At 52.4% G+C, this 26,958-nt stretch overlaps 1 protein-coding gene across 2 annotated transcripts; it reads left to right on the forward strand.

The window, feature by feature from the left end:
* HNF4A (hepatocyte nuclear factor 4 alpha) lies at nucleotides 1-25,392 on the forward strand. Of its 2 annotated transcripts, none has more exons than XM_008059818.1 (10): nucleotides 1-242; nucleotides 4,058-4,232; nucleotides 5,664-5,758; nucleotides 11,315-11,421; nucleotides 12,284-12,439; nucleotides 16,423-16,510; nucleotides 17,330-17,485; nucleotides 20,459-20,695; nucleotides 23,980-24,132; nucleotides 25,101-25,392. In XM_008059818.1, the coding sequence occupies exons 1-10, from the start codon at nucleotides 128-130 to the stop codon at nucleotides 25,241-25,243; spliced, it is 1,425 nt and encodes a 474-aa protein (XP_008058009.1). In that variant the 5' UTR covers nucleotides 1-127; the 3' UTR covers nucleotides 25,244-25,392. The 2 variants fall into 2 exon arrangements, with proteins under 2 accessions (XP_008058009.1, XP_008058010.1); XM_008059819.1 differs by having other exon boundaries at nucleotides 23,980-24,102; nucleotides 25,101-25,243.
* The last annotated feature ends 1,566 nt before the right edge of the window (nucleotides 25,393-26,958 follow it).

Here is a 26,958-nt window from a genome sequence, read left to right on the forward strand (position 1 = left end):
AGGAAAGCAGAGAGGGCACCTGGAGGAGGTGGTGGGAAGGCGGAGGACAGGGGCTGGGGCTCAGCCCAGAGCCTTGGGGTGGACATCCTGGGCAGCGCAGGGGGCTGAGGCGTGGAGGCAGGGGAGAATGCGCCTCTCCAAAACCCTGGTCGACATGGACATGGCTGATTACAGTGCGGCGCTGGACCCGGCCTACACCACCCTGGAATTTGAGAATGTGCAGGTGTTGACGATGGGCAATGGTAGGTGGGGGCAGGTGTGCCGGGTGCAGGAGGAGGATGATGGAAGATGGTAGGTTGGCCTTATCGACCAGCACAGGTGTTGCCAGGTAAAGCACCTGTGCCCGGGTACCGCAACCAGGTGAAGGCAAATGTCCAGCAAAGGTAGATCCCAGGGGTTCCCCCAGGCCCTTCCAGTTCGCGTCACCTCACAGCTGCTCTCCTGGGCGCCGTGACATGGTGATGAACTCCCTCTTGGCGTCCAGCTGCAGTGATTCAGCCCGACACGACCCCTTCTGGAACCCCTTTGGCCCAGCTCCAGCGCTATGTGAAGGGATGTCCTGTCCCCGGAGGTGGTGGCCGCAGGCACAACTGCATTTCAGAGTGTCTTTGGGATTTTCCTAGGGTAGCTGGTGCTTAGGGAAATGGCGTTCTCCGGGAAGTTTTGCTCATGGGAAGGCAAAGCAGCAGAGTGCGGTCGTGAGTTTCTATGCGAGTGTCCTCTACCAACAAGCGTGTTCCTTAGGGGACGCATTTGCGTACTTGTGTTCATTTGACTGTGTGTGCGTGTTCCATGTCTATTTCCCTTTGTGTTTGTTCATTGGGGGTGTGTGTGTGTGTGTGTGTGTGTGTGTGTGTGTGTGTGTGTGTGTGTGTGTGGTTTATGTATGTGACAGTGTATATGTGTCTGGATGTTTGTACACATGTGCTGTGTATGCAGGCCACCAAGTGCATGTGTCGCGATATGGAATGTTCGCGTGCTCTGTGCTTTCTTCACATTTATCCTGCATGGGCATTCGTCGTGTGCTCATGTTGTGCCTGCTGTGTACACGTGCACGTCCCCTGGACTGTAGAGAGTGCCAGCACCCGCAGGTGTGCAAGTGTGTTATGTTGCCATTTGCCAGATGAGACTCATATCAGCAGCACGTCCATCTGTTTCTGAGCAGAGTTGGTTGCCCAAGTGCTTCTCCCCAGGTTTATACACCTGCTCTAACATCACGAAGTGCACGTCTGGAGGTAGTGGGCGGTTCTCCACAAGGAGGTGGGAGAGGGAGGAAGAGGCCTAGAAGCCCATCCTGGGGAGGAAGTGTCCCCTGCGTCCCAGGCTAGCCTCAGAGAAGAGGTGGCAGCTGGCTGAGGTCAGCCTGTCTGCTTCTTTCCATGAACTGGAGTTACACAGCCGGTGTCAGGCTATGGCTCCAGTCGAGGTCTGGGAGCTTGGAGGCAGCTCAGCTAGAATGAGGAGGCAGCCGCCGGCCACTGCTTGTGGTCATTCTCACCAGGTGCTCACCCACCCCTGCTGTCACTCATTGTGTGACCACCCCTCCTGGCCTCTATATCTTCTCTAAAATGTGCTACATCACCCCGGGCCAGCTGGCTAGCCAGCTTTTAGGAGTGTCCGAGGACCATGTGAGGGGCTCGAGGCAAAAATACACCGGAAATGGCCTGCAAGTTGCTGTTGCACTTGGCAGGTGTTGTGTGACCCAACTGGAATAGAACGTGGTATCACAATCCTGATCACCACCCAACCCTGGGCTGCCAGCCCCATTACTCTTCCAGAGCCTAGGAACCGTGGGCCCCAGAGGCAAAGGCCAAGCCCCTCAACTGGGCATCTCAAAGACAAGAAAGACAGCCTCTAGCTCTGGAACCAGAAAGATCTGGGTTCAAACCTGACATAGGCCCTTCCTACCTGTGCAGACCCAGCAAGCCATTTTCCCTCCAAACCTCAGTATCCTTATCTGTAAGACAGGGATCCATAACAGTTGCTTGCCTCCTAGGGCTATACAGAGGATAAATAGGTGTCTGTCGCTCAGCCCTGGTAACTGGCCCCGTCCCCCGCATGGGTCGTCTCAAGGACTCTGATCATCTGCTGGAAGGGTCTCCAGCCTCCCCTGCTGGAGTTGGAAGTGGTCTGAGGGTTGGAGTTATGTGAGGCTATCATCTAAAGTGGTTTTTTTTGGAAGGTGGGGGCTGAGTCACGGTCTCACCCAGGCTGGAGTGCAGTGACACAATCACAGCTCACCACAGCCTCAACCTCTAGAGCTCAGTCAATCCTTCTGCCTCAGCCTCCTGAGTAGTTGGGACTACAGGTGCATGCCACCATGCCTGGTTAATATTGTTATCTTTTGTAGAGACAGAGACTTGCTATGTTGCCTAGTCTGGTCTCAAACTCCTGGGCTCAAGCCATCCTTCTGCCTCAGCCTCCCAAAGTGCTGGGATTACAGGTGTGAACCATCATGCCTGGCCCCAGTGTGCTTTGAGCACATCCTAGGCCAGAGGCTCAGAAGCTCCCAAGATATGCACCCCTCATCCTCACCCCCAGTGCAGCAGCAGGAGGAGGAGGAAGAGCTCCTTGTGTGTCACAAGCCCCAGCAGACACCAACACGTGCAGCACGGCCAGCATTGTCCACACACCTGGACCATAAACCTGGGCCCTCCCTAGCGGCGGTGTGATGACCCTGGACAAATCGCTGGAACTCTCTGAGCCTCAGTGTCCTCATCTGGAAGATGGGGTTGAGATTGGCTGACCTGGGGGAGACGATACACCTGACAATCCACCCCACCTAGTAGGTGGGAACCCCTTCCCAGACACCCCCTGAGTGGCTGGGAGTTGGGAGGTCAGCTCTCCCCGGGGGTCGGGGAAGGAGAGACTGAGGGAGAAAGGGCACCAGCGCGGCTTAACAATTATCCCCACCTCCAGGAATAATTCACCAAGTGGAGGGGGCTGTGTCCTGGGCACACTCGGAATCTTAGATGCTTCACAGGGTGATGGCTTGCTGAGATGGGGTGGTGCCTGCCTGTGCACCAAACCTGGACGTCCTGAGCGTCAAGAGTTTCCTTCTGTAGTAAAGCTTGAGTTTCACAAACACTGCTGCAGTGCTTACTGGGCACCAAGCCATTTATACACACGGTTTCACTGAATCTCATAAGAACCCAGGGGATTATTATGTTCCCCATTTCACAAGTGACGAAACAAAGACGTGAAGAAGTAAATGAACACAGCTAAAAAGTGGGCACGCTGGGGCAGGACCCTGGGTGGAAGGCCAGGATCCCAGGCGGAAGCCCTCCCGAGTCTGAGCTCTTACTGCATTGTGATACCCTCTCCAGGGCTTAACCAGGCTTCCCTTGGGAATCCAAGATCAGATTCAAGGTTTCTATGAAACGCGTGTATGTGTGTGCATGCGGATGTGCGGACTGTGTGCTGTGTACACGCTTGCGTTTTTCTGGGGGCATGGACCATGGCATGACCATCTTCTTCAAAGGGCCTATCCTTAGTGGAAGATTGCTTATTAACAGAAAGGGGATTCACCTGCAAATACTATTTTAAAATTTGAAAACAATCAGACCAAACTGCTCCCTTTTATAATTGGGGAAACTGAGACCCAAGGGAAACTGTAGCGAGGAAAAGGAACTTGCCCAAGGTCACAGGTGAGTTAGTGTGGCAGCAGCTTAGTGCCCCAGGCTCTTGGTGTTCTGGCCTCGTAGCCCCTCCTCGTGCTTATAGATGCAGTAGGGAGAATTCTCGAGACATGCCCTGACCCTGCCATGCCCCTCCAGGAAGGCAAATGAGTGACTGTTCTTGGTGCATGTCTTCTCTGCTCCCCAGAGAATCTCTCCCACGAGGAGACGCAGACCTCACTAATAGCTCTGTGAAGTCAGTGTCACATCTGTAAACCATCCCCAGTTTACAGAAACTGAAGTTCCAAACGACCGAGTGACACCCAGATGTCACTGAAGGGGGAGATCAGCTGAAGCCCTGGAAAGATCCCCCCACAGCTCCTTTTGATTTCTGACTTTCTGCCCCTCCCAAGGCCTCACTCCCTTCTCTTCTGGTGCAGACACGTCCCCGTCAGAAGGCACCAACCTCAACGCGCCCAACAGCCTGGGTGTCAGCGCCCTGTGCGCCATCTGCGGGGACCGGGCCACGGGCAAACACTACGGCGCCTCAAGCTGTGACGGCTGCAAGGGCTTCTTCCGGAGGAGCGTGCGGAAGAACCACATGTACTCCTGCAGGTGAGGAGCCCCCTGTGCAGAGTCTCGATTTCTCTGACTGGGAAATGGGCACTCAGGCTCATGTCCCCGAGTCTGTCTTCTCCCTGAGCGCGTCCCAGAGGTGTCTGCCCTTCAAGGCCTTCAAGGCTGTTCTGGCTTCCGGGGCTTTGTGGATCCAAGGAAGAGCATCTATTCTAGAAACGCATTTGCTGATCTAGAGCCCTGGCTGCCCCTTAGTGAGCACTGTCCATTGCCAGACGCCATGCTGAGTCTTCACGTCTATTTCACCATCCCTGGGAGCCCATCGTTATTTTTTCCATTAGGTAGCTGAGGCTTAGGATCAAGCCTCCTCTGAAGCCTGGAAGAATGGGCCCATCCTCTGACTTAGTGCTTTTTCTGGAACGAATAGGAGATTGGCCGCAGGCTTTGCGCCTAACTCAAGGGCTTCCCAAGCCTTAGAGAGCCCTCCTTCAAAAGCATCTCCTGTTCTAGTAACAATAGGAGCATCATAGCAGCTGTCAGCCATGAGTGCAGGCCATGTGCAGATACCACGCCCATCCACGCACAACCTCATCTCACCTGTCAACACAGCTCTGTGATGGTTACTCTTGTCATTACCATTTTATGGATGAGGAAGCTGGGGCTTGGAGGGCTAGGCATTTGCCCAAGGTCACCCAGCGTGAATCAACAGCAGAGTCAGTGTTGGCACTCAGGACCCCACCCATCACCACCACCTCCACTTTTTATCTCCCTCCAGAGAGAGGCTTGTGGACCAAATATGCACTCAAAGCCACAACCAGGGGTCTGCTCTGGGTCCTGGGCTTTTATAGGACATGGTGGAAATAGCAGTGCTCTGGTCCTCAAGAGACCAAGGCTCCCAACTCAGCCCTACCGCCAACCTGCGGAGTGAGCCAGGGCCACATGTGGCCTCTCTGAGCCTCAGTTTCTCCATGTTTAGTGGGATGGGATTGGATTCTTAGAGAGTCCACAGGACCTCGCCAGCTCCTGGTGGGTTCGCACAAGAACTCCTGGGAGGCTGGGCTTGGTGGTTCAGCCTGTAATCCCAGCACTTTGGGAGGCCATGGCGAGTGGATTGCCTGAGCCCATGGGTTCGAGACCAGCCTGGGCAACTTGGTGAGACCTCATCTCTCCAATACATGAAAAATTAGCCAGTGCAGTAGTGTGTGCCTGTAGTTCCAACTACTTGGAAGGCTGAGGTGGAAGGATTGCCGGAGCTCAGCAGGTCAATGTTGGGGTGGCCGTGAGTGTGTCACTGTACTCCATCCTGGGTGACAGAGTGAGACTCCAACTCAAAAAAAAAAAAAAAAGAACTCCTGGGATGAGGGAATAGAGCACAGAGGAGGGGATGGCCCTGGATGGCCAGGGCCCTAGATCTGTTCGAGGAGGGGAACGTTGTGTCTTCTCCATCCAACCATCCAAAGCCCTCCCCAGGTTTAACCGTCAGTGCGTGGTGGACAAGGACAAGAGGAACCAGTGTCGCTACTGCAGGCTTAAGAAGTGCTTCCGGGCTGGCATGAAGAAGGAAGGTGAGTCTCGCCTCCCTCACCCCACTGCCCGCTGCCCCACCCATGCCCACAGCTCCCCACAGTTATTTACAACTAGAGCCACATTTTATGACTCGGTGACAGGCCCTGGGGTGACTAGCTAATGGCTGAGAGGAGGGAGGGCCTGGAAATCTGACCACAGGGAGCGGCTGGGCTTGGTCTTGAGAAAGACTCAGCGAGATAAGCTCCCACTCGGCTAAGCAGGCTCCCAGCAACCACCACCCCAGCCCACCTGTGCCACCACAGGGCAGCCATGCTGGGTGGTTTTTCTTATTATAATATTCCCAGCATTAGGGAAAGCATAGAGAATGATGTCATAGACATCCATGTACCCATCACCTCAACCTCACAAGGATGATGGAGATGGGAGCCCTACACCCGAACTTCCTCCCAGGGATGAGGGCCCCAGTTTCCTTAGTCTTCCTTCCTGGGTGTCAGATGATCTCCAAAGTGCTCACACTAGAAAAGGGGAACAGGGCACCAGACCCATCCTGGACGGAGCAGGATGAGAAGACAACATGGATTAAGACTTGTCGGGTCTCCTGCCCCTGGCACCGGACTAGGTTTTTTCCGCCTATTTCCTATCTCATTTCATTCTCACAATGACCCTGTGTAGCTGGAACTACATCTCGATTCCCCTTTCATGATGAGGGAACCGAGGCCAAGTGGTGAAGCGACTTGTCCAAGGCCCCACTGCTGGTCACTGGGAGATCTGGGGTTTGAACCCAGAGCTTCGTGCTGCTTGGACATCACTTCAGTGCTCTACCTCATGGCTCCAGACCCCAGGAACATTTAAAATTGTCTTCAGCCCAAGCACAGGAAGCAAACATCTTCTAACTGCTTTTCAAAGTGACTTGAGTTCATTTTCAAATCTCTCCAACCCCTTCGCCTCTCAACTTACTCTCCCAGCTCTGGGTCAAGCCCCCACCTTCACTTCTCACCCACAGCCATGCCAGGGCAACCAAACCCTGGTATAGTTCCACACAAAGACGCACACCCAACCCCGGAAGTGGGAACCCAGGACCCAATCTGCCCAGGTCCTCTGAGAAGGAGGAGAGAAAAGGTTTTGGCAGCCCCCACTAATCTCTGCCTCTGATCCGCTGTTTTCTCCACCCCCTTAGAAATATCTTCTGTGTCTCATCCCTACCAGGTTTTGTTTTTGTTTGTTTGTTTTTTAAATATAGAGACTAGGTCTCACTATGTTGCCCAGGCTGGTCTCAAACTCCCGGGCTCAAGCAATCCTCCTGCCTAGGCCTCCCAAAGTACTGGGATTGCAGACATGAGACACTGCCCCCAGCCCTACAGGGCCTTAGTCTGAGCTCACGGGCTCATGGGAAAATCTGAATTTGCTAATACTGATGAAGGAGTGGGTGGTCTGCTCCTGCTCTGAACACCACCATTTCAACATCCAGACTTCAGTGGTTCTCTAACTAAAGGCAGGACTTTCTCTAACTGCCAACACCCCCTCCTCTCCCCGACTCAGTTCCCAATGGAGCTGAGCCTCTCTCACCGATGCTCACTTCTGCTTTTTGGAACGGGAAGTGTTATGAATGGGCATGTACACTTGGAGACAAGAAAGAGATTGAGAGCTGCAACCCAAGGGTCTAACACGTTGTAGCTGTTGCAGTCAGTGAATCTGTCGACCTACCAGCCCAAGATTCTAGGCACTGCAGTTGCCCAGAGGGCACTGTGTTTGAGAGAATGACTCTCATGGTGACATTTCAGGTCCTTTGATGGGCAGGTGGCAGACAGGCTGGAAGGTGGCTCCCTCCCTAGCCGGATGCAGCCTGGTCCTGCATGTGTCTTTGTTTGTGTCTCTTGTTAAACTTCTAGTCATTTTCACCCGTGTCGCTTTAGGGACGTTTCTACCTTTCTGGGCTCCAGTTTCCCCCTGTATAAAATGAGATAGTTGGATAATGATCCCTTTAGCCCCATGAGTCTAGCTAACCATTGACCTACCTGTAGAAGTTCACACTACCCGCCAGGACATGTGGTTTGTGCCCTGGTCCTCTGCTGAGCTGCCACAGAGCCAGCAGGACCCGAACCAGATCCGAAAGGTAAGGAGAGCCCCAGCCTCAGCTCAGCCTTGAAAATGGCCACTTGCTTCTTGGTCCAAGGGAAACTGACGTTCTGCCATGAGGACAGGAGAGTTGGCGGATGGCAAGTGAACATGGCCAGTAAACGCTGGTGTTTATTTACATGCCTGGGTTGACAGGAAGATTGTGACCCATGTAGTCGCTGGGTCATTTTGAAGATGGGCCAGGGTGACTGAGTGTCCAGTTGCACTGAGGTCAAGGCCTGGGGAGAAGGGATATTGCCAACTCGGCTCAACTCTTATAGACCCCTCCTCAAGCAGATGGGACGCTCCCGAGGTCAAAAGAAAGACCTCATGGAGTCTCACCGATCAGGAGAGTTGGGACAAGTTTTCATTTATTTTTCTTAATGACCTTAGGAGAATTTGGGTACAGGAACCCCAAAGTCCTCATAGTCCCTTGAGGACCAGGAAGCACAAGCTGGAAGTCTGGGATTAAAGACGAGAGGTCATCAACTTCATTCTCTCAGATGAGGAAACTGAGACCAGAGAGGTGATGTGATGGGTCAAGGGTGGAACTCAGTCTCCCTAGAGCTGAGCAGACACCAAGCTCTTGTAATGAAACTTGAAGTGATCAGTTCTTCTCTACCACAGGGAAGGGCTTAAATAGGCTTGACAGTCTTGGCCAGAGGACGTTCCACAGTGGCTGGAATATCCATGGAGGGACAAAGACTCCTGGGAGAAACCTGGGGGTCAGCGGGCCACCAACAGGCCAGAAATTCTTTCCAACGACCCAAGGCCAGGGAGACAGACACCTGCCTGGACCTCAGCTGTCAGACCCAGGGCCGGCTCCCAGCATCCAAAACCCGGTTCAGAAAGCAGGACCAGAGGGGTTGCAGGAGGCGAGGTTGCTGACGGGCCAGAGGCCATCCAACGGGACCTTCCTCGGAAGCTCTGCTTCCCCGGGCCCCCATCCTGGGGTTCTCTGGGAAGATCGCCTCAGCTCCTCTCCGCCACTGCCCGGGCCGGTTAATATTCAATAGAAGTTACATTAGGTCCCCGACCCTGCTAATACTGAGCAAACATTTGGAAAACATCATTCCGTGACTGAGCTCGCGCCGGGCACTGATAACGCCCGCCTAACCTTGAGGAGCCCTATCCGCAGCTGCTGACAGCAGCCCTTTCATTCCGCCCGCCGGCCACTCGGCGCCCTGGTGGGTGTGGGTGCTGGCAGGCGGCTGCGTGCGAGGGGTGTGAGCAGGCAGGGTGAGCCCAGGCAGGGGAGCGGTTATCTGCACCAGCCCCCTCCATGCGGTCGGTCTGAGAGGAGATTTCTTTTTAAATTGTCATTTTAAAAATAGAGGCAGAGTCTTGCCATGTTGCCCAGGCTGGTCTCGAACTCCTAGCCTCAAGTGATCCTCCTGCCTCAGCCTCCCAAAATTCTGGGACTGTAGGTGTGAGCCACCCCACCCAGCCCAGAGATTATATCTGATAGACTCCCAGGCTCTATGTAAACTATTTGACTTTTAATATCGAATTTTAATAATGTGTGAAAACCAAGAGAAGGTTGAGTCACTGGGATGCCAATGTTCCGTGTTTGTAAGGAGAGAGCGTCTATCATCCAATGCCTTTATTATTATTATTATTATTACTGTTTTTATTATTATTTGAGTTGTGGTCTCCCTGTCACCTAGACTGGAGTGCAGTAGCATCATCACAGCTTACCACAGCCTCGAACTCCTAGGCTCAGGTGATCCTTCTGCCTCAACCTCTTGAGTAGCTACAGGCACACACCACCACGCCTGGCTAATTTTTTAACTTTTTTGTAGAGATGAGGTCTTACTATATTACGCAGACTGGTCTTGTACTTCTGAGTTCAAGCGATCCTCTTGCCTCAGCCTCCCAAAGTGCTGGGATTACAGGCATGAGTCACGATGACCAGCTATCCAACACCTTCTTTCACTCACTCCACACGTATTTATTGAGCACCTACTGCACGCCCGACTCTTTCCAGTTGCCGGGGTTCCAGCAGTGAACAAGAAGGATGAAGTTTGGGCTTTCTGAAGCTTTCCTTCTCATAGAGAGGCAGAGAACCAAGAGACTAACAATCCTACAATAAGGGCCTTGAAGAAAAATAAAGCAGGGAGGGGGCAGGGCATGGAGGGCCATGTCGGGGAGGGTGGCCAGAGAGGCGATAGGAGAGGCAATATTTGTACGGAGACAGGAAAGAGAATTCCAGGCAGCAGGAAGAGCAGCAGCCAAGGCCCAGAGGGAGAGTGTGCACAGGGAGGGGGCTTGGCGGGAGCGGTGACTGGAGAAAAACCTGGGAGTGGGAGGAGAGGAAGGTCCATCGTGAGGACTTGAGGCCGGGAGACACCGGTTTTGAGCCACGGGGAACGTGACCTGGGCGTGTTTGAATGGATCCCTCTGTCTTCTGAGAGGAGTACAGACGAGAGCCACGAGGCCAGAGTGGGAGCCCAAGAGGAGGCCTGTTCCAGTGCAGGGAGACAGCAGGGCCCCAAGCAGGGCGGAAGCAGTGGGTCTGTTTTGTCAGGCCACTCATGGTACGTGGGGTGTTAGGGCAGGGAGGCAGAGCAAGATGCCCAGGCTCTGGCCATGGGACTGGAAGAATGGGGAGACTGAGGCCCAGAGAGAGGCTGCGATTCCCACCAGTACACAGAGAATGCATGGCAAGTTCCAGACGAACCCAGGTCTCCTTTAGCCTCTTCCTCCCGCCTTCTGCTTCACTCCACAGCGAGGCCTCTTGGACTCCAAGGGAGGCTTATGTCTTAGGCCAGGACTGACCCGGGTGGGGGTGGGCAGTGGGGCATGAGGCCCTGGTGGACTGCGGCCCAGGATCCCTGAGTGCCGAGGAGAGCCCTGCAGCAGGGCGGGAGAGAGACAGCTTGGCCTTGCAGACTCTGAGAAGGCTAGTCTGGAGCACATGCAGCTTTGGCTGACGGAGGAAACCGGCAAGGCTGGCGGGGCCAGGTCCTCTTACTCAGGAGGCCCTGGCCATCTCCATGCTGCCCAGAGCAATATGTTTCGCTTATTTTACCCACTTTCATTTGTAAAGAAAGGGACCCTTGTCTGGAACAGAGCTTGGAAGTCTTTCATCTATCAGATTCCCTCCACCATGCTCAAGACCCATCTTAGCCCTTGGCAAGTCATCACTGTCTTACATGCCCCTCCTGATGGGAGGATCACTCCTGCAGCCTCCCACCGCACTGGGGGTTGAGGAAGTTCTGCTATTTGGAAAGTTCGTCCACACGCTGAGTTAGAGTCCATCTCCCCTCACCCCACAGGCTGATGTGGGCTCTGTCCTCTGGATGCCCCCTCCTGTTTCCCACCCTGTGTTTCCTTTGCTCTGGGACAGCCCTGCCGTCTCTCTTCCTGGGCTGAACTCTCTCCTCTGGCACCTCATCCACTCCCCATCCGTCACAGGCTCTCCCACCCCCTCGCCCCATCCCTGCTCCCTCTCCTCACCTCTCCTGGCCTCCTCACAGCCGTCCAGAACGAGCGGGACCGGATCAGCACGCGGAGGTCGAGCTATGAGGACAGCAGCCTTCCCTCCATCAGCGCGCTCCTGCAGGCGGAGGTCCTGTCCCAGCAGGTACTGGCGGCCTTCCCACCCTTCAGGGTACCCGCCAGAGGAGCTCACCTCCTCCACCTCTGCCCTCCCCAGCCAGGCCCTGGAGCCGATGAAGGAAAGGGCCTCAGATCACAGAAGGGCACTGAGTCCAGCTTCACACAGTCAGTTTAGTAGCAAAGGCAAAACTTGAACCCAGGTCTGGTGCTCCGGGGTACTTTCTGGTTCATCCCCTAACTATATCTCCTGGGCCAAGCAGAGTCTTTGCTCTCACTAAGGGCCTGAGATTAGCTCGGCCCCAAGAGCACAGCAGTGGGCAAGTGGACAGAGGTGGCAAGTTGGGGTCCAGTCCATCTTTGCTGTGTGACCTTGGGCAAGTTGCATCACCTCTCTGGGCTGTGGGTGCCTCATCTGTCAGATAAGGATGGTGACTTTTGCCTGCTTCTCCTCTAAGGCAGAAAGATTCTTTGGGATCTAAGGAGCTGGTGGAAAGGGAGACAGGGGACAGGCAGCTGGCGAAGGCCCACACTTCCTTTGGAGCTGGAAGAGACCCACCATCCAGCCCTTCTCCCTGCCCTATTCCATACAGGGAAACTTTCTTTCTTTTTTTCTTTTCCTTTTTTCTTTTTTTTTTTTTTGAGTCAGGGTCTCACTCTGTCTCTCAGGCTGGAGTGCAGGGGCACAACTGTAGCTCGCTGTAGCCTCAAACTCCCAGGCTCAAGTAATCCTCTTATCTCAGCCTCACAAGTAGCTGGGGCTGCAGGCGCATGCCACCACACCAGGCTAACATATGGAGAAACTTTCTAGGGAGGCGGCTCTGTCAGAAGACGAGGAGTGCGGGGAGGGCCTGGCCATGGCCGGCATTCTCCTGTCCCCTCTCCCACAGATCACCTCCCCCATCTCCGGGATCAACGGTGACATCCGGGCCAAGAAGATCGCCAGCATTGCGGATGTCTGTGAATCCATGAAGGAGCAGCTGCTGGTGCTGGTGGAATGGGCCAAGTACATCCCAGCCTTCTGCGAGCTCCCCTTGGATGACCAGGTGAGGGGGGGCATGAATGGCGGGCAGGAGTGGGCACTGGGCAGCCAGCAGCCTGCCAGCCCCCTGGGATACAGCCTTGGACTGGTTTGACTTTATTTAGCAAGACACACACAGTGCACACATGTGCCCAGAACAATTGGAAACACTTTACAAATATTAACTCATTTAGTCCTTCAACGACTCCATGAGGTCGGTACTAGTATTGTTCCCATCGTATAGCTGAGGAAACTGGGGTGCAGAGAGGCTGAGTAACTTGCTCATGGTCACACAGCTACTATGCAGCACAGCTGGGATTAGAACAGGCAGTGAAGCTCCAAGGTCCAGACTCCTGATCACTGCACTGAGTAGTGCTCCTGAGGGCTGTTGACAGGGGGCCCAGGGCCAGGAAGCAGGAGATTTGGGCTTAAGTTCTGGCTCTAATACTGGTTCTCTGCGTGGACAGACTACTCCCTCTCTCTGGGCCTCAGTTTTCTTATCTGTAAAGTGGGAATTATAATATCCATGGCAGAGTGTTGTTGGGAGGACGAAGGACTTCACGGTCTGAAAAGCACAAGGCTCACAGACTGGAGCGCCCACGAGTGGCTGGGCCACAGCTGGCCTCCCCACACATTGGTGGCTTTCTTGTGAAAACGATCTAAGTCAGCATCTTACTTCCCAAAGTACATTCTTTGGAATACAGAAAATAACCTGGGGAAAAGAAAGGGCTGAAGGAAGGTGGGGAGTGTCTGAGGACAGGTGAGTTTCTGGGATGCTACACAGGATGGCTGCCACCCAGAGCACCCCCTCGGCCTCTGAAGAAATGTTCCTGTCTGGGATAGGGGAGTGGGACCAGGTTACCTTCCCTGCTTCGGAGGAAGCCCCCAGTGCATGTGCTTACCTGTTTCACACCTTTGCACAAGAGACTGACAGTGCATGCCGGTCTCTGAGAGCTTCTGAGAAGTCTTGTAGCTGTTTAACTTGCAGAGACCAGGACTTCCCACATGGCTTTGGCCCTCCCTGATCCTTCTGGAAAACCTACTTATGTTGCAGGGTGGAAACACAGGTTCAGCTGATCCGAAGCCTCACACAGAGGCCAGACTGAGACCCTCTCCCTTGGTCCCCCTTTGGTTAGCAGAGTCAACAGGGTCAGATCTTGGACAGTCCGCCCTACCTTCCTCCTGCTCCTTGTGCCCTGGCCCTGGTCCCCTCTGCTGGAGCGTCTGCATTAATGTTTAATCCCTCCTGTTCCTTCCCAGGGGCTTAGCAGGGCAGCAAGATCCCCCCGAGCTGAACAATTGTTAACCTCGATTTCCCACCCAAACCTCCCTGGCTGGGGCTCAGAGCATTCTCAGAGAGCAGTGATGGGTGGCCAATAACACGGGACAATCATTAACCCCCTCCCCACCTGTCTGCCCACCCCTAGAACAGCTGCCATGTCAGGGGGTTGAACCCGGGACCCAGAGGGCTCCAGGCTCTCCATCTGTGGCGTAACAAGACCCCGGCTTGCCCCACACGGGTGCTTCACAGTGGCACTGTCCTCCAAAGCACACCCCAATTCTGTCAACGCGACCCAGGATGTTGCTTTTTGTTGTGTTTTGGACATCTGACCATGGAAACCTAGGAGGCTGGGTCCGATCGGATACGGGGACAGAGGCCTAGAGAGAAAGCCATCTGCCTGAGGTCACAGGGCACGTGAGCTCAGAGCTGGGCTTCGAAGTCACGTCTTCGGCCTCGCAGTATGAAAGCCGCTGGGGTGAATGACGGAAGCCCTGCTCCATGTCTACATCTAGCAGGTGCCCAGTAGCAAGCGTCCTCGGCCTCCCAGCAGGGCCATAGGACGCGAATGCTCCCCTCCAAGCCTGGCTCCCATCTTCCTCCTTTCCTGTCGTCCTCACAAGGTTCTAACCACAACGGCACAGGACGGGCAGGTCCAGGTGGCTGCCCAGGAGGGGCTGGATCTAAAGAGGAAATAAAGGTGTTTGCTCGTTCATTCATCACCCCTTCCTTCCTTTATTCCTTCATTCAGACAAATACTTATTGAAGGCTTACTCTGTGCCAGGTATTGTCCATGATCTACCACTTCGCCTCTTTAGGGAGGCCTTCTCTGACCCCCTCGTCTAATGTAGCCATTTTTGAACTGAGCACAGTGGCTCACATCTGTAATTTCAGTACTTTGAGAAGCTAAGGCTGGAGGATTGCTTGAGGCCAAGAGTTTGAGACCAGCCTGGGCAACATAGCAAGACTATCTCTACCAAAAAAAATTTTTTTTAATTAAAAAATTCTTATCCCATTGACTTGACTTCCCTCCCTCCCTCCCTCCCTTCCTTCCTTCTCTCCCTCTTTCCTTCCTTCCTTCCTTTGTTCCCTCCTTCCTTCCTGTCTTCATTTGTTCTTTCCCCCTCCCCCTCCTCCTTCCCCCTTCCTTCCTCTGTTCCTTCCTTCTCTCCCTCTTTCCTTCCTTTTTTCCTCCCTTCACGCTTTTTAATCCTATCTCCCTCTGTCCTATGTACTTTTTTTTAAACTTTATTATCTGTTCTACCCCACTCCATCATAAAATGTTAGTTCCTTGAGATTAGAGATCTTGTCTCTGTTTTCTTAACACTGTGTCCCCATTATCTAAAAAAAGTGTCTGGCATTTGGTAGGCGTTTAAAATTGGATAACTGAAAGAGTGAACAATCAAATGAATGAGTGAACAAAAGCATGTTAACCTTCTCATTGGGCTTGCTGTAGAACCTGTAGACTCCCTAATCTGGCCTTGAAGGTGAGACCCTTGAGCTACTTGCTTGCTGCTATTTCTTGCCAGCCCATCCTTTGGTCCTCATGCAAGCACTGAAGCCGATGGCTGTGCAAGGGTGGGTGATGTCCTCTTGCAAGTCAGCAGGCCCTACTAGGACTCCAGCCTTCAAAGGCTTGCCTTGTCCCCCTGCAGAGAAGGAGTCTGTCAAGCTGATTCTCTACCAAGGACCAATGCTCACACCTTTGCCTTGGGGAGGACCAGCCCTGAGAACCAACGTCTACATCCACGTCCTTGTAATGCTGTCTCAGGATCCCAGAGTCTTGCACTGTTAAGTGGACATCCCTGGGATGCCACATATGGGGATCGGACCAGTGATTTCCCTAACAGAATTGCACTTCAGAATCAACAGAGGAGTATGTTAATGCAGATCCCTAGTCCTGCCCCACACCTGCAGAATCAGTCTCTGGTAGCAGGACCTAAGAGTATGCATTGTTATAAAGCACCCTTCCTTCATCTTTCTCCATAGCTGGTCCATGGATAGGAATTGTTTTATTTTATTTATTGATTGATTTATTATTTTATTTAATGTATTGAGTCAGAGTCTCACTCTGTTGCCCAGACTGGAGTGCAGTGGTGTGTTCACAGCCACGGCAGCCGAGACCTGCTATGCTCAGGCAATTCTTTCACCTCAACCTTCCAAGTAGCTGGAACTACAGGGTGCACCACCATACCTGGCTAATTTTTCTTGATTTATTGTAGAGACAAGATCTCACCAAGTTGCCCGGGCTGGTCTTGAACCCCCAGGCTCAGGCAATCCTCTCGCCTCCACCTCCCAAAGTGCTAGGGTTATAGGCGTGAGCCACTGCGCCAGGCCGGAAATTCTTTTAGAACTTTTGGGGTTGTAGACCCTTTTGAAACTCAAAAACACACACACACACAATGTTGTTTACAGTTTCGCAGGCACATGGAGGAAGCCCAGGGGAGCAGCTACTGGCCCAAGGACACCGTAGTTCAAGGGCAAAGTCAACGCAAGCTCCCCCAACTTTAGGGGCATGTTCTCCTCGCTTCCAGGTCTCTGCTGAATCCTTTCCAGGTTCCTAGTTCTTCAGATGTGGGAGGAACCAGCAGTTTTATGGTGCCCATTTTGTAGTTCAGGCAAGCAGAGGCAGAGGGAAACTTTAAGCTGACTCACGCAGGGTCAGTGGGTTAGCTAGGAGCGGCCTTCCTGAGGGCGCGGATGCAGACAGTGTTCCTTCTCTCTTTCAGGTGGCACTGCTCAGAGCCCACGCCGGCGAACATCTGCTGCTTGGAGCCACCAAGCGGTCCATGGTGTTCAAGGACGTGCTGCTCCTAGGTGAGGAGGGAGGCTGACTGCCCGGGCTCTACGGGGGGCGCACCCAGTGAGGCACACAGCCAGGCAAGGGAGAGGCACCTGGCAGCAGGCAGAGGCAAAAAAGACCAGTCAGGAGTGGCCCTGTCCTCAGACTAGTGGATGGAGGATTCCAGGTCTCAGGTCTCCATGGAATGCAAGGAATACAATTCCCAGCGTCATGGTTAGAGCACAGCCAGAGTTATCCCTGGAACTCCCCATGTACCCTGACGGTCTCTCTGGAGCCGGAGCAAGAGGTAGTCAGGAAAGGCACAAGGCTCAGCCCATGTCACCTGTGCCTTTGTGACATATTTATTGTCCTCAGTGCTTATGTAGCACACATTATATGCCAGGGGCTATGCTAACTGCTTTACAAACACGACCTCTTTTAATACAACAACTCTGTGAGGGAAGCTCTATTATTCACCCCATTTTATAGATGAGAAAACTGAGGCTCAGAGAGGTTAAGTAATTTCCCCAAATATAGCCAGCTGTAAGTGGTAGAGTCATTCCACGGGGCGCCCCAGTCCCAGAACCGGGTTCCTTAACTTACATGCTTGGTGCCTCCTGAGTGGTCTTTGAATGATATCAGTCTTGTGAGACATGTTGGTCCATGGAGCCTGGGCTAAGTGAAGGAGTCCTAGCAAGCCAGCTTCCAGGCTCAGCCGAGTGAGGGCCGGCACCTCTCCCTCTTCATCTGTGAAAGGACCCTTCAGGTCCTCTTCCCAGCTACCTCGCCAGCGGAAAAGCCAGCACTGGGGTCACCGAGATGACTGCCCACCTCCCTCCTACCCATCCCTCCAGGCAATGACTACATCGTGCCCCGGCACTGCCCTGAGCTGGCGGAGATGAACCGGGTGTCCATGCGTATCCTCGACGAGCTGGTGCTGCCCTTCCAGGAGCTGCAGATTGATGACAACGAGTACGCTTGCCTCAAGGCCATCATCTTCTTTGACCCAGGTACCGTCCACCCCTCCTGCCCTTCCCTGACACTCTAGATCCCCTGGCAGATTTCTCAGCTCGCAACCTCATCTCGTGGTTCACGAGGTGGTTTCCATCAGCTCCACTGAACAGATGCAGCAAGTTGAGGCTCAAAGGGGTGGCATAACTTGACAGGGCATGCTGACTCCAAAGGTCTGGGGTTTTCTTTCCCTTCTTTACTTTCCTCCTTCCTTCCTTCTTTCCCCTTACCTCCTATTTTCCTTCTCTTTCATCTTTGCTTCTTTCCTCAAAAAATGTTATCAAAATAGGCTGGGTGTGGTGGCTCACGCCTATAATCCTAGCACTTTGGGAGGCCAAGGTGAGAGGACTGCCTGAGCCCACAGGTTCGAGACCAGCCTGGGCAACTTGGTGAGACCTCATCTCTACAATAAATCAAAAAACTAGTCGGGTGTGGTGGAACACGCCTGTGGATCCAGCAACTTGGAACACTGAGGCAGAAGGATCACCTGAGCCCAACAGATCAAGGCTGCTGTGGCCATGAGCATGCTTCTCCTGAACTCCAGCCTGGGCAACAGAGTGAGACTCTGATTCAAAAAAAAAAATTATCTAAATAATATCTCTACTACTTAAAATGCAAATAGTTCTCCCCCTCCCAGCCCTTGTTTGCAGCCCAAAGGCTGCTCCCCAAAACACTCTCTGATCCTTTTAACTGTTTCTTCTGGATGAGACCTTGCTGGTTCGAATAAAATGCAAAGCCTTATCTTTCCTAGTGTATCTATTTTAGATCATGTTTTTCCTCCTAGGATGGCTGAGAATTCTGCTTCTCCATCACCATTCCCACCCATCCCATCTTCACAGTGTATTTTATTGCTATTTAAGTGTTTCCGTGGGCTATCTTTGCAACTTTACGTTGTGTGCTTTTATTCCTTTATTTCTTGTTCTGTATCCTGTGGACAGTGTCTTCTGATTGTCCAGGGAGGAGAAAGCCTCCCCCCTTCCTTAAGCTCTGGCTCTCTTCTTCCTGTTCTGTCTACCACCCTTGGCACCTGCACTTTTGCAGAATCTTCACAGTCACTTCTCCCTGCAAAGCCTGCTTCCATTTCTCAGTGTCAAGGTGACTCAGCCCTGGAGGCTGACTTGTGCCCTTCCCTGCTCCCATGTCAGAAAGGCCCTACTGTGTGCCAGGCACTGTCTTGGGTTCTAGGACCCTCTCTGCAGAGATCACCCCTAGTAACAGTAGTGATGAAGAGAAAGGTGGGCACTGTTTATTGAATGCTCACTCAAGCACTGTTTTTTGGTTTTTTTTTTTTGAGTTGGAGTCTCACTCTGTCTCCCAGACTGGAGTGCAGTGGCCGCTCCCGGCCACCGCAGCCTCGACCTGCTGGGCTCTGGCGATCCTTCCGCCTCAGCCTTCCAAGTAGCCGGAATTACAGGCGTGCGCTACCACATCCAGCTGATTTTTTGATTTATTGTAGAGATGAGGTCTTGCTGCCCAGGCGGGTCTCGAACCCGCGGGCTCAGGCAATCCACTCACCTCAGCCTCCCAAAGGTGCGGGATGACAGGCTGAGCCACCGAGCCCGGCTTCAAGCACTGTTTTTGACAGTTGACATGGATTATCTTGCTAACGTGGTGCCTGAGAGGTAGGAATTGCTAGTATCTCCACTATGCAGATAAGGAAACTGAGGCAGGGGAGAGTGATGAACTTGCTCAGGGTCATACCACCTGGAAATGGCAGAGTTTGGATTTGAGCTTCAGCTTTGGACTGTCTATCTGTCAAGTCCTGTTCTTACTTGTCCCACACCACTCTACTCTGCCAGAGGGAGAGACTTCTAGTTCCATTCCCCTCCAGGCCCGGGCGACATTCCCGGCAGGGCTCAGCCCAGGGCCGGGCAGACAGACTCGCTCCATAAAATGTGCAGGATGACTGTGGCTGAGTCAGAGGCAGCAGCCTGAAAGGGCAAGGAGCCTAGTCCAGGGCCTGGCGTGTAGGAGGCACCTAGTATATGCTTGTCAGTGGGACAAAGTAATGCTTCCCCATGGTGCAGTGGAGACAGGCCCCTGGAAATATGGTGGATTCTCTCTCTGATGCTTCCTTTGGCCATCAAAGAGGAAATCGATGCATTACCTCCACAAGGTTGAGATTGAAGTATTGGATGACCTCCTGGGTGCCCTTCTAGACTGAGGATCTAGAACGTATCCCTTGATTTCATTATTCATTCTTTCAGTCATCTGTCACCCCTCATCCGGTGTCTGTTCAATAGATGTGGACTATGCATGGTACTAGGTGATGGGCTTAAAATGGAAGATAGGGCCCATGTCGGTCCCCACAGCTCCCAGTCTAATGGAAGGACAGTTCATCTTGTGTGGTCAGCAGTGATAGAGGAGCCTCAGAAACCTGGGGACACCGGGACACTTATGACACAGACTTAGGAGGGAAGAAAGGAGAAGACTTGCCGGAGGAGGAGCAGCCTAACATGAGTTCCTAAGGTGACAGGAGGCAGGAACCAGGGAGGGGGAGACTGTTCTGACATAGCAGAAATAGCATGGGCTGAGGTCTGGAGAGGGGGACCTCACCAGTGGCCCACAGCCCCAAGTTCACATCATGGCTCTACCAACAGCTAGCTGTGTGACCCAGGGCAAGTCATTTCCTTGCTCTGTGCCTCAGTTTCCCCACGTGTAAGATGAGCAGGTTGCTAGGTGCCTACTGGGCATGTTCCCGAAGCCCTACCCTCTATCCCTTCTCCCTCCCCACTGGTTTAGTGTCTTAGGAAATGTGGTCAAAATCTTCTGCCTGAGTCTTGGCAGCAACGATCGGTGCTAGCGTACTCTGGTTGTTGAGGATCCTCAGTCCTCGTCCCGGCACTGCCAAAGACTCTCTGTGGGATCTCGGGTCACTAGGCCTCTCTTATCTGGGCCCTGCGAGTCAGCGAACATCTGGGTCCTGACTCCCCAGATACTCAGCTGACTCTGCTGCCCTCCCACCCCTGCAGATGCCAAGGGGCTGAGTGACCCGGGCAAGATCAAGCGCCTGCGCTCCCAGGTGCAGGTGAGCCTGGAGGACTACATCAACGACCGGCAGTACGACTCCCGCGGCCGCTTCGGCGAGCTGCTGCTGCTGCTGCCCACCCTGCAGAGCATCACCTGGCAAATGATCGAGCAGATCCAGTTTATCAAGCTCTTCGGCATGGCCAAGATTGACAACCTGCTGCAGGAGATGCTGCTGGGAGGTCCGGAACAGGCATGGGCAGGGTGGGTGGGGCACTCCTGGGAGATAAGTCTCACGCAGACCTAAGGGCACCTTTCCACACCCTGAATTCCCCATGGTGTGGCTTTGGACCAGTTGCTTAACCTGCCTGTGCCTCAGTTTCCCCCTGAGAAAAAGAGAGACAGGAACAATGGTCTATCTATTCAGGAAGTGAGAGACTCGCATGTGCCAGTCACCATTCTTTTTTTGTGTGTGTGAGTCAGAGTTTCACTCTGTCACCCAGGCCGGAGTGCAGTGGCATACTCACAGTCACCGCAGCCTTGACCTGTTGGGCTCAGGCGATCCTTCTGCCTCAGCCTTCCAGAGTCACTGTTCTAAGCCTTGGTGGTTATTATCAGCAAAGAGCAAGATATTTGCCCTCCTGGGGGCCAGGTGTGCATGTGCATACACAAGTGTGTATGTGCACACATGGGCATGTGTGTGTATATAAAGGCTCGTGGGTACAGATAATAACCAACTATAAAATAAAGAAGGCAACTACAGATTTTGAAACACACAGGTAATACGATGGGTTTAGCTGAAAAGGGTGCCTCTTTAGATGGGCAGAGGGAGACTCTGACTCTGACTCTGAGGTGGTGACTCTTGTGCTAAGACCTGATGGATGAAAGGAAATGGAAACTTTCAAATCCAGGAGAACAACCTAAGCAGAAGTCACTGGTTCAAGCCCCTGAGGCAGGAGAGGTTTGTGTGTTTGAGAAAGAAGGGCAAGGCTGTGAGATGGGGAGATCGTGAGGTGAAGATGGAGACTGAGCAGGAACCTAAGCCTACAGCTTTGTGAACCCCAGGCAGAAAGTTGGGTTTTATTCTCATTGCAACCATTGTAAGGAGAAGAAATCAGACTAACGTTTTAAAGGATCCACTTTGATTGTTGGATAGAGAGTAAATTTCAGGTGGGCAAAGTGAAGGCAAGAGACCCCGTGAAAGTCACTGTCTCCAGTTATGTGAAGGACAATGGAGGCTGGGACCATGGAAATGGAACAGTGGAAATAAACTTGACATCTGTTTGGAGGAAGAGCCCACAGGATTTTCTGATCAGATGTGGGGAGTGAGAGGAAGAGGAAGAGTCATGGATGAAGCCTACAACTTGGCTTTGAATAGAAATAATGGTGGAGCAACTTGCTGAGATAGAGAAGACTGACCAAAAAAACAGCTCGAGGCTGGGTATGGGGGTGGTAAAGGAGTGACCCCAGAGATCCGTTTGGAACTTGCCTTAAACATGAGTGGCTATTAGATATTCAGGCTGGGTTATCAAGGAGTCAGTTGAATGTATGAGTCTGTTGCTCAGACACAAGTTGAAGGGCAGCTCCGTGGAGTCAAGGGAAGAGAAGACAATGGAGGAAGGCTAGTCATGGGGGTAGGAGAAAAGCAGGAAAATTACAGAATCCAAGAGAAGAGCATGTTTGAAGGAGAACAGAGCACTTACTGGGGTTAATCTCTACAGAGAGAGAAAGAGAGAGGAAGGAGAGGTGAAGGAGGAGGGGAAGAGAGGAGGGAGGTGTCCATTGGCTTGGCATGTGGTGGCCCTTGGCAGTTGTGTGGTGAGCAGGGTCAGAGCTGGGGAAATGGAAACCAGATTGGAGAGTGTTCCAGAGAGCGTGAGTGCGAGAGTGAGGAGGTGGAGATAAGAGTGGACAACCCTTTGAATGTGTTTGACTATGAAGGGGATGATGAGGAAGTTGAGGGTGACTGCCAGGGAGTGGTTAGAATGATAGACCGCGGAATCTTGCTGCACCCAAAGAGAAATAAAGGTGGCGTGATAGAGAATGAAGAGTGGCGGTCAGTGAATTGACAGCCTTCGTTGGGCTGAAGAATTTTCACAGTGGCGATACTAAACTAAGAGAGCTGGAAGGGCAGGAGGTGAAATCAAGTGAGGATGCTTGAACTGGAAATTTTGGAGGCAATAGAGTAAATGGTGCTGATGTGGCCTAGGGCAAGGTTTCTCAGCCTCAGCACTATTGATATTTGGGACTGGATAATTCTTTGCTGTGTTAGGCTATCCTGCGCATTGTTGAGCTGCATCCTTGGCCTCTACCTATGAGATGCCAGTAGCACTTTTGGTGACAGCCAAAAACCTTCTCAGGTATTGTAGCATGCCTCCTGATGGGCCCAAATCAGTCCCAATGGGGATTACTGTCACGTGGTTGCTCATTTCATTCTCATTTTGACCTTGTGAATATGAGGCTATGGTGAATCAAGTATCATTGAGATCAGCATCAGGAGCTTGTGATCTGTTGCCTGATAAATTGGGGAAGATTTTTCAGGGCCCTATGATCATCTCATCTGTAGAGTGGCCTAATAACAGCATCCACCCTATAGGATTGCTGTGAAGATTTATTTACATAAAACATGGAAACTGTACCAGTACCTCAAGAATTGTTCTCAAGAATTGTTAGTTTCTTTGAAACAGATGTACTTTAGAGGTCTCTTCCAAGCCTTAAAATTCCATCATTGTCATATTACTGACACTGGCCTGTTACTAGACTATACTCTCTATGGTATGATCACTCCCTGACACATTTTTTGAAGCAGTTACTGTGTGCCAGACACTTTGCTAGGCCCTTAAAGAAAAAAGAAATATCTACCTGGAAATGTAATGCTCATAGACAGAACAAGTGACTGTTTTCAAAAGTTGGGTTACAGATAAATTACTGTGGGAATTGAGAGAAAACCGAGGAAGAAGAGTAAAGAGAATCAAAAGAGGCTTCCAAAAGGAGAGACTATACAAGCTGAGATTTGAACTTTTGGACATGGGGGATGGAGAAGTCACCTCTGATGGCAGCAGCAGAGCAAAAGCATTGAGACAGGAAAACGCAGGATGCTATAAGTGAGTCAGCTTGGCTGAAGCAGAGATGTGGGGGTGAGGCTGAAGGGTGAGGTGAGACCAGATGATTGAAGGACTTGCATGCCAAGGAGGTTTGAGAATCACTTATTAAATCCATTAATATTACTATGCAACCAATATATGACTCATCATAATATGTCAATGATCTCGAAGCTTCTTTATGTGCACCTTGTTTCTTTCAAACCACTTTTGTTCTCTTGGTTTGTTGGGTCCTCTCATCACCCCCTGAAGCCTATGGATAGGAATGGTAAGCCCTCATTTGCTAACCCAGGAACAGGTACCCAACAGGCACTGCCAATGTTGGATGGGCAGGTTGATTGGCCACGCCTGAGGAAGATGGTATGCCAAGGCCTGTGGTCCTTATTCCAGACTCTCCACCTGATCAACTTTCTCTCTACCTGTAGGGTCCTCCAGTGATGCACCCCATGCCCACCACCCCCTGCACCCTCACCTGATGCAGGAACACATGAGCACCAATGTCATTGTTGCCAACACGATGCCCACTCACCTCAGCAATGGACAGATGTGTGAGTGGCCCCGGCCCAGGGGGCAGGCAGGTGGGCAATCTGGGCTCTATCTTGGAAGGGGTGAGGATGGGGGTCTAAAAGAGGAGGTGGGAGAAGGTGGAGTCTAGAAGGTGGAACTGAGATACAACAGTTTTCTATGCTTCAGGGTAGGGGATGGGGGGTGAAGTTGTCCATTTGTTAAGGCTTGTTGGCTCAGTAAGGTGACTGACATCCTGTATTGAACGAAGCTTTCCTGGGGATGAGGTAATGCATTAGATGAGGCTACCAATGGAATGAGGACATCTTTTGGGTGAGAATCCCATGAGGTGACATTGTCCCCTAATTATAAGTGTTCGTTGATGCCCAATTGGGTAAGGCTATCCCTTAGACAATTGGATGAGACTATCCATTGGGTAAGGATGGCCACTAGGTTAGACCATGGTCTGAAATCTCCAAAGTGTGAGTTTGTCATTGGGTAAAGTTCTTCAAAGAATGGGGTGGTCCACTGAGGTGAGTTGGCATTTCATTGAGATTGTTCTTTAGGAAAGTTGTCCACTGAATAAAGTTGACCAATTGGGCCAAAGTTGTTCTCCAAACCTGTGATGAGGGTGGGGCCCATTTGTTTCTGTTACTTACCTTCTAAATAGCCAAGTTATGATATTTTTTGAGCCAGTTAACTCTGGGTCTCGTCAACTGCTGCTTCTTCTCCCTGTCACTCATCCCATTACCCTTGGGGACAGTCAGACCTGGGAACTGGTTTGGAAGAAGCAGCCCAAGTCTCCATATCAAATGGGAAAGTTGGAAGATGGGCCTTCTAGACCCCATAGAACTTAGATGCTATGATCTGGAACTCACAGAATGTTTGAGAAGAGATTTTAAGTATTATCTGATTTAATTATCTTATTTTATAGAAGAGGGACTAAGTCTCGGGGGCAGGGAGAAACTTTTCCAGGGCTCTTAATTTACTGCCCCAAAGGCTAGAATTTTGAGCAGCCCTGTCTGTCTGTTTGTCCTTCCAGCCACCCCTGAGACCCCACAGCCTTCACCACCAGGTGGCTCAGGGTCTGAGCCCTACAAGCTCCTGCCAGGAACCATCACCACAATCGTCAAACCACCTTCCGCCATTCCCCAGCCGACCATCACCAAGCAGGAAGTCATCTAGCAAGCCGCTGGGGGTCGGGAGTTCTGCTGACTCCCCCTAACCCCCTCAGAGAGAGCCTGGTGATCACCTGACCACAATAAAGGAAGGCGTGACACCAGGGCCAGTCCTGGAGCAGTAATAGAAGAGCAAAGGGCCCAAGCACTTGCCCTGAGGGCCACATCCCACTGCCATGCTTGACACCCTGCTCTGGATGACTGGCTTTGACTTGGGGAGACCCCAGCTGGAAAGCCCTCTGCTGCCTGGGACAACTTTCTCATGTTGAAGCCACTTCCTGCACCTTCATCCATATCTAACCCCACCTTCTTCGCCCCCAAAGAACAGCTGTCAGGAGATGACATGGGGCCTTGCTAAACTCAGCTCCCTTCTCCTTGAGATTGGTGCTTCTTCTCTCCTGGTCTGGGTCATGGTGTTCAAATGCAAAGCCCCATGAGGCTGGGCCAGGTTGCGGCATCTCACTTCTCTCTCTCTCGCTTTCCCCACCTCAAACACCCCCCTCTCTCTCTCTGCTGTCACCTTCCTTGGCCATCCTGTCTTCTCCAAAGCCACCTTTCGGAGGCCGAGGAACAATTCTCCATGTTCTTCCCAGAACATCATGTCAGAGTGACTGGAGCCAGGCAGAGTGTAGGGGCCTGTGGTGAAGGAAGATGCCCTTTTCCCGCCAGCCCCACTGCACACCCCTTTTTCAGGGACCTGGGTGTGTATTTGCAGTGATGATCCCTATAGGCTTTCAACATGAGCGAACAAGCCAGGGTTGACAACTGCACTAGGAACTTGCGGGAGGCAGGAGTGGTCAGAGAAACATCTGGAAAGAGAAGGACCACTCACTAGGCCTTTGAGGAAGGCTAGACTTCAGCTGGTAGAACAGGTGATACAGGACATCCCAGAGAGAAGCTTGGGCCAGAGCCCCGAGGAATGAAGGGTATGGGAGAGAGACAATGAGAGAGAGAGAGGCTCTGCCAGAGAGCATGGGGCCTGGAATGCAAGACCGAGGCCCTTAGCAGCGGGGGAGGGGCTGTGGTGAGCTGGGCTTCCAGGAGATGGAAACAGCAGGCCTGCAGGGGTGGAGGGCTGGGAGCAGGGAGGTTGGATGGAGCAGATGATGTCGTGTGATAAGGCTTGCAGGTGGAGAGGAGAGGCTAGGTGGACCCCGAGAACAGAGCGACATGGAGGAGGAGCGACCCCCAGGGCCTGTCTCAAGCGCTTCCTTACGCCCAGGCACTGTCTTAAGGCACTCAACAGGCATCATCTCACTCAACCTCCCTGTTACCTAGAGATTGTTATAGGGGATGATACTGAGTTCTTACAGATGAAGTGATTTTTTTCTGAAACTCTCACAGCTAGTAAGTGGTGAGTCAGGACTTGAACCCAGGTCTCCCTGGATCAGAACAGGTGCTTTTTATAGCCTTGACCTGCTGGGCTCAGGCAATCCTTCTGCCTCAGCCTTCCAAGTAGCTGTGACTACAGGCACACGCCACCATGCCCAGCTAATTTTTTGGTTTATTGTAGAGATGAGGTCTCGCTAAAGTTGCCCAGGCTGATCTCGAACCCCTGGACTCAGGCAGTTCTCTCACCTCCACCACCCAAACTGCTAGAATTACAGGTGTGAGCCACCGCTCCTGGCAGAAAAGGAACTCTTAATCACCGTGGCTGAACATCTCCTCTGAAAGGGTCCCTCTGTCCTCTCTGAGATGGAGTTAATGAACTTCCTACCCCTT

This window comes from Carlito syrichta, unplaced genomic scaffold, assembly GCF_000164805.1.
Source record: "Carlito syrichta isolate Samal-C Ts95f unplaced genomic scaffold, Tarsius_syrichta-2.0.1 Scaffold304381, whole genome shotgun sequence".
NCBI classification, from domain to species: domain Eukaryota; kingdom Metazoa; phylum Chordata; class Mammalia; order Primates; family Tarsiidae; genus Carlito; species Carlito syrichta.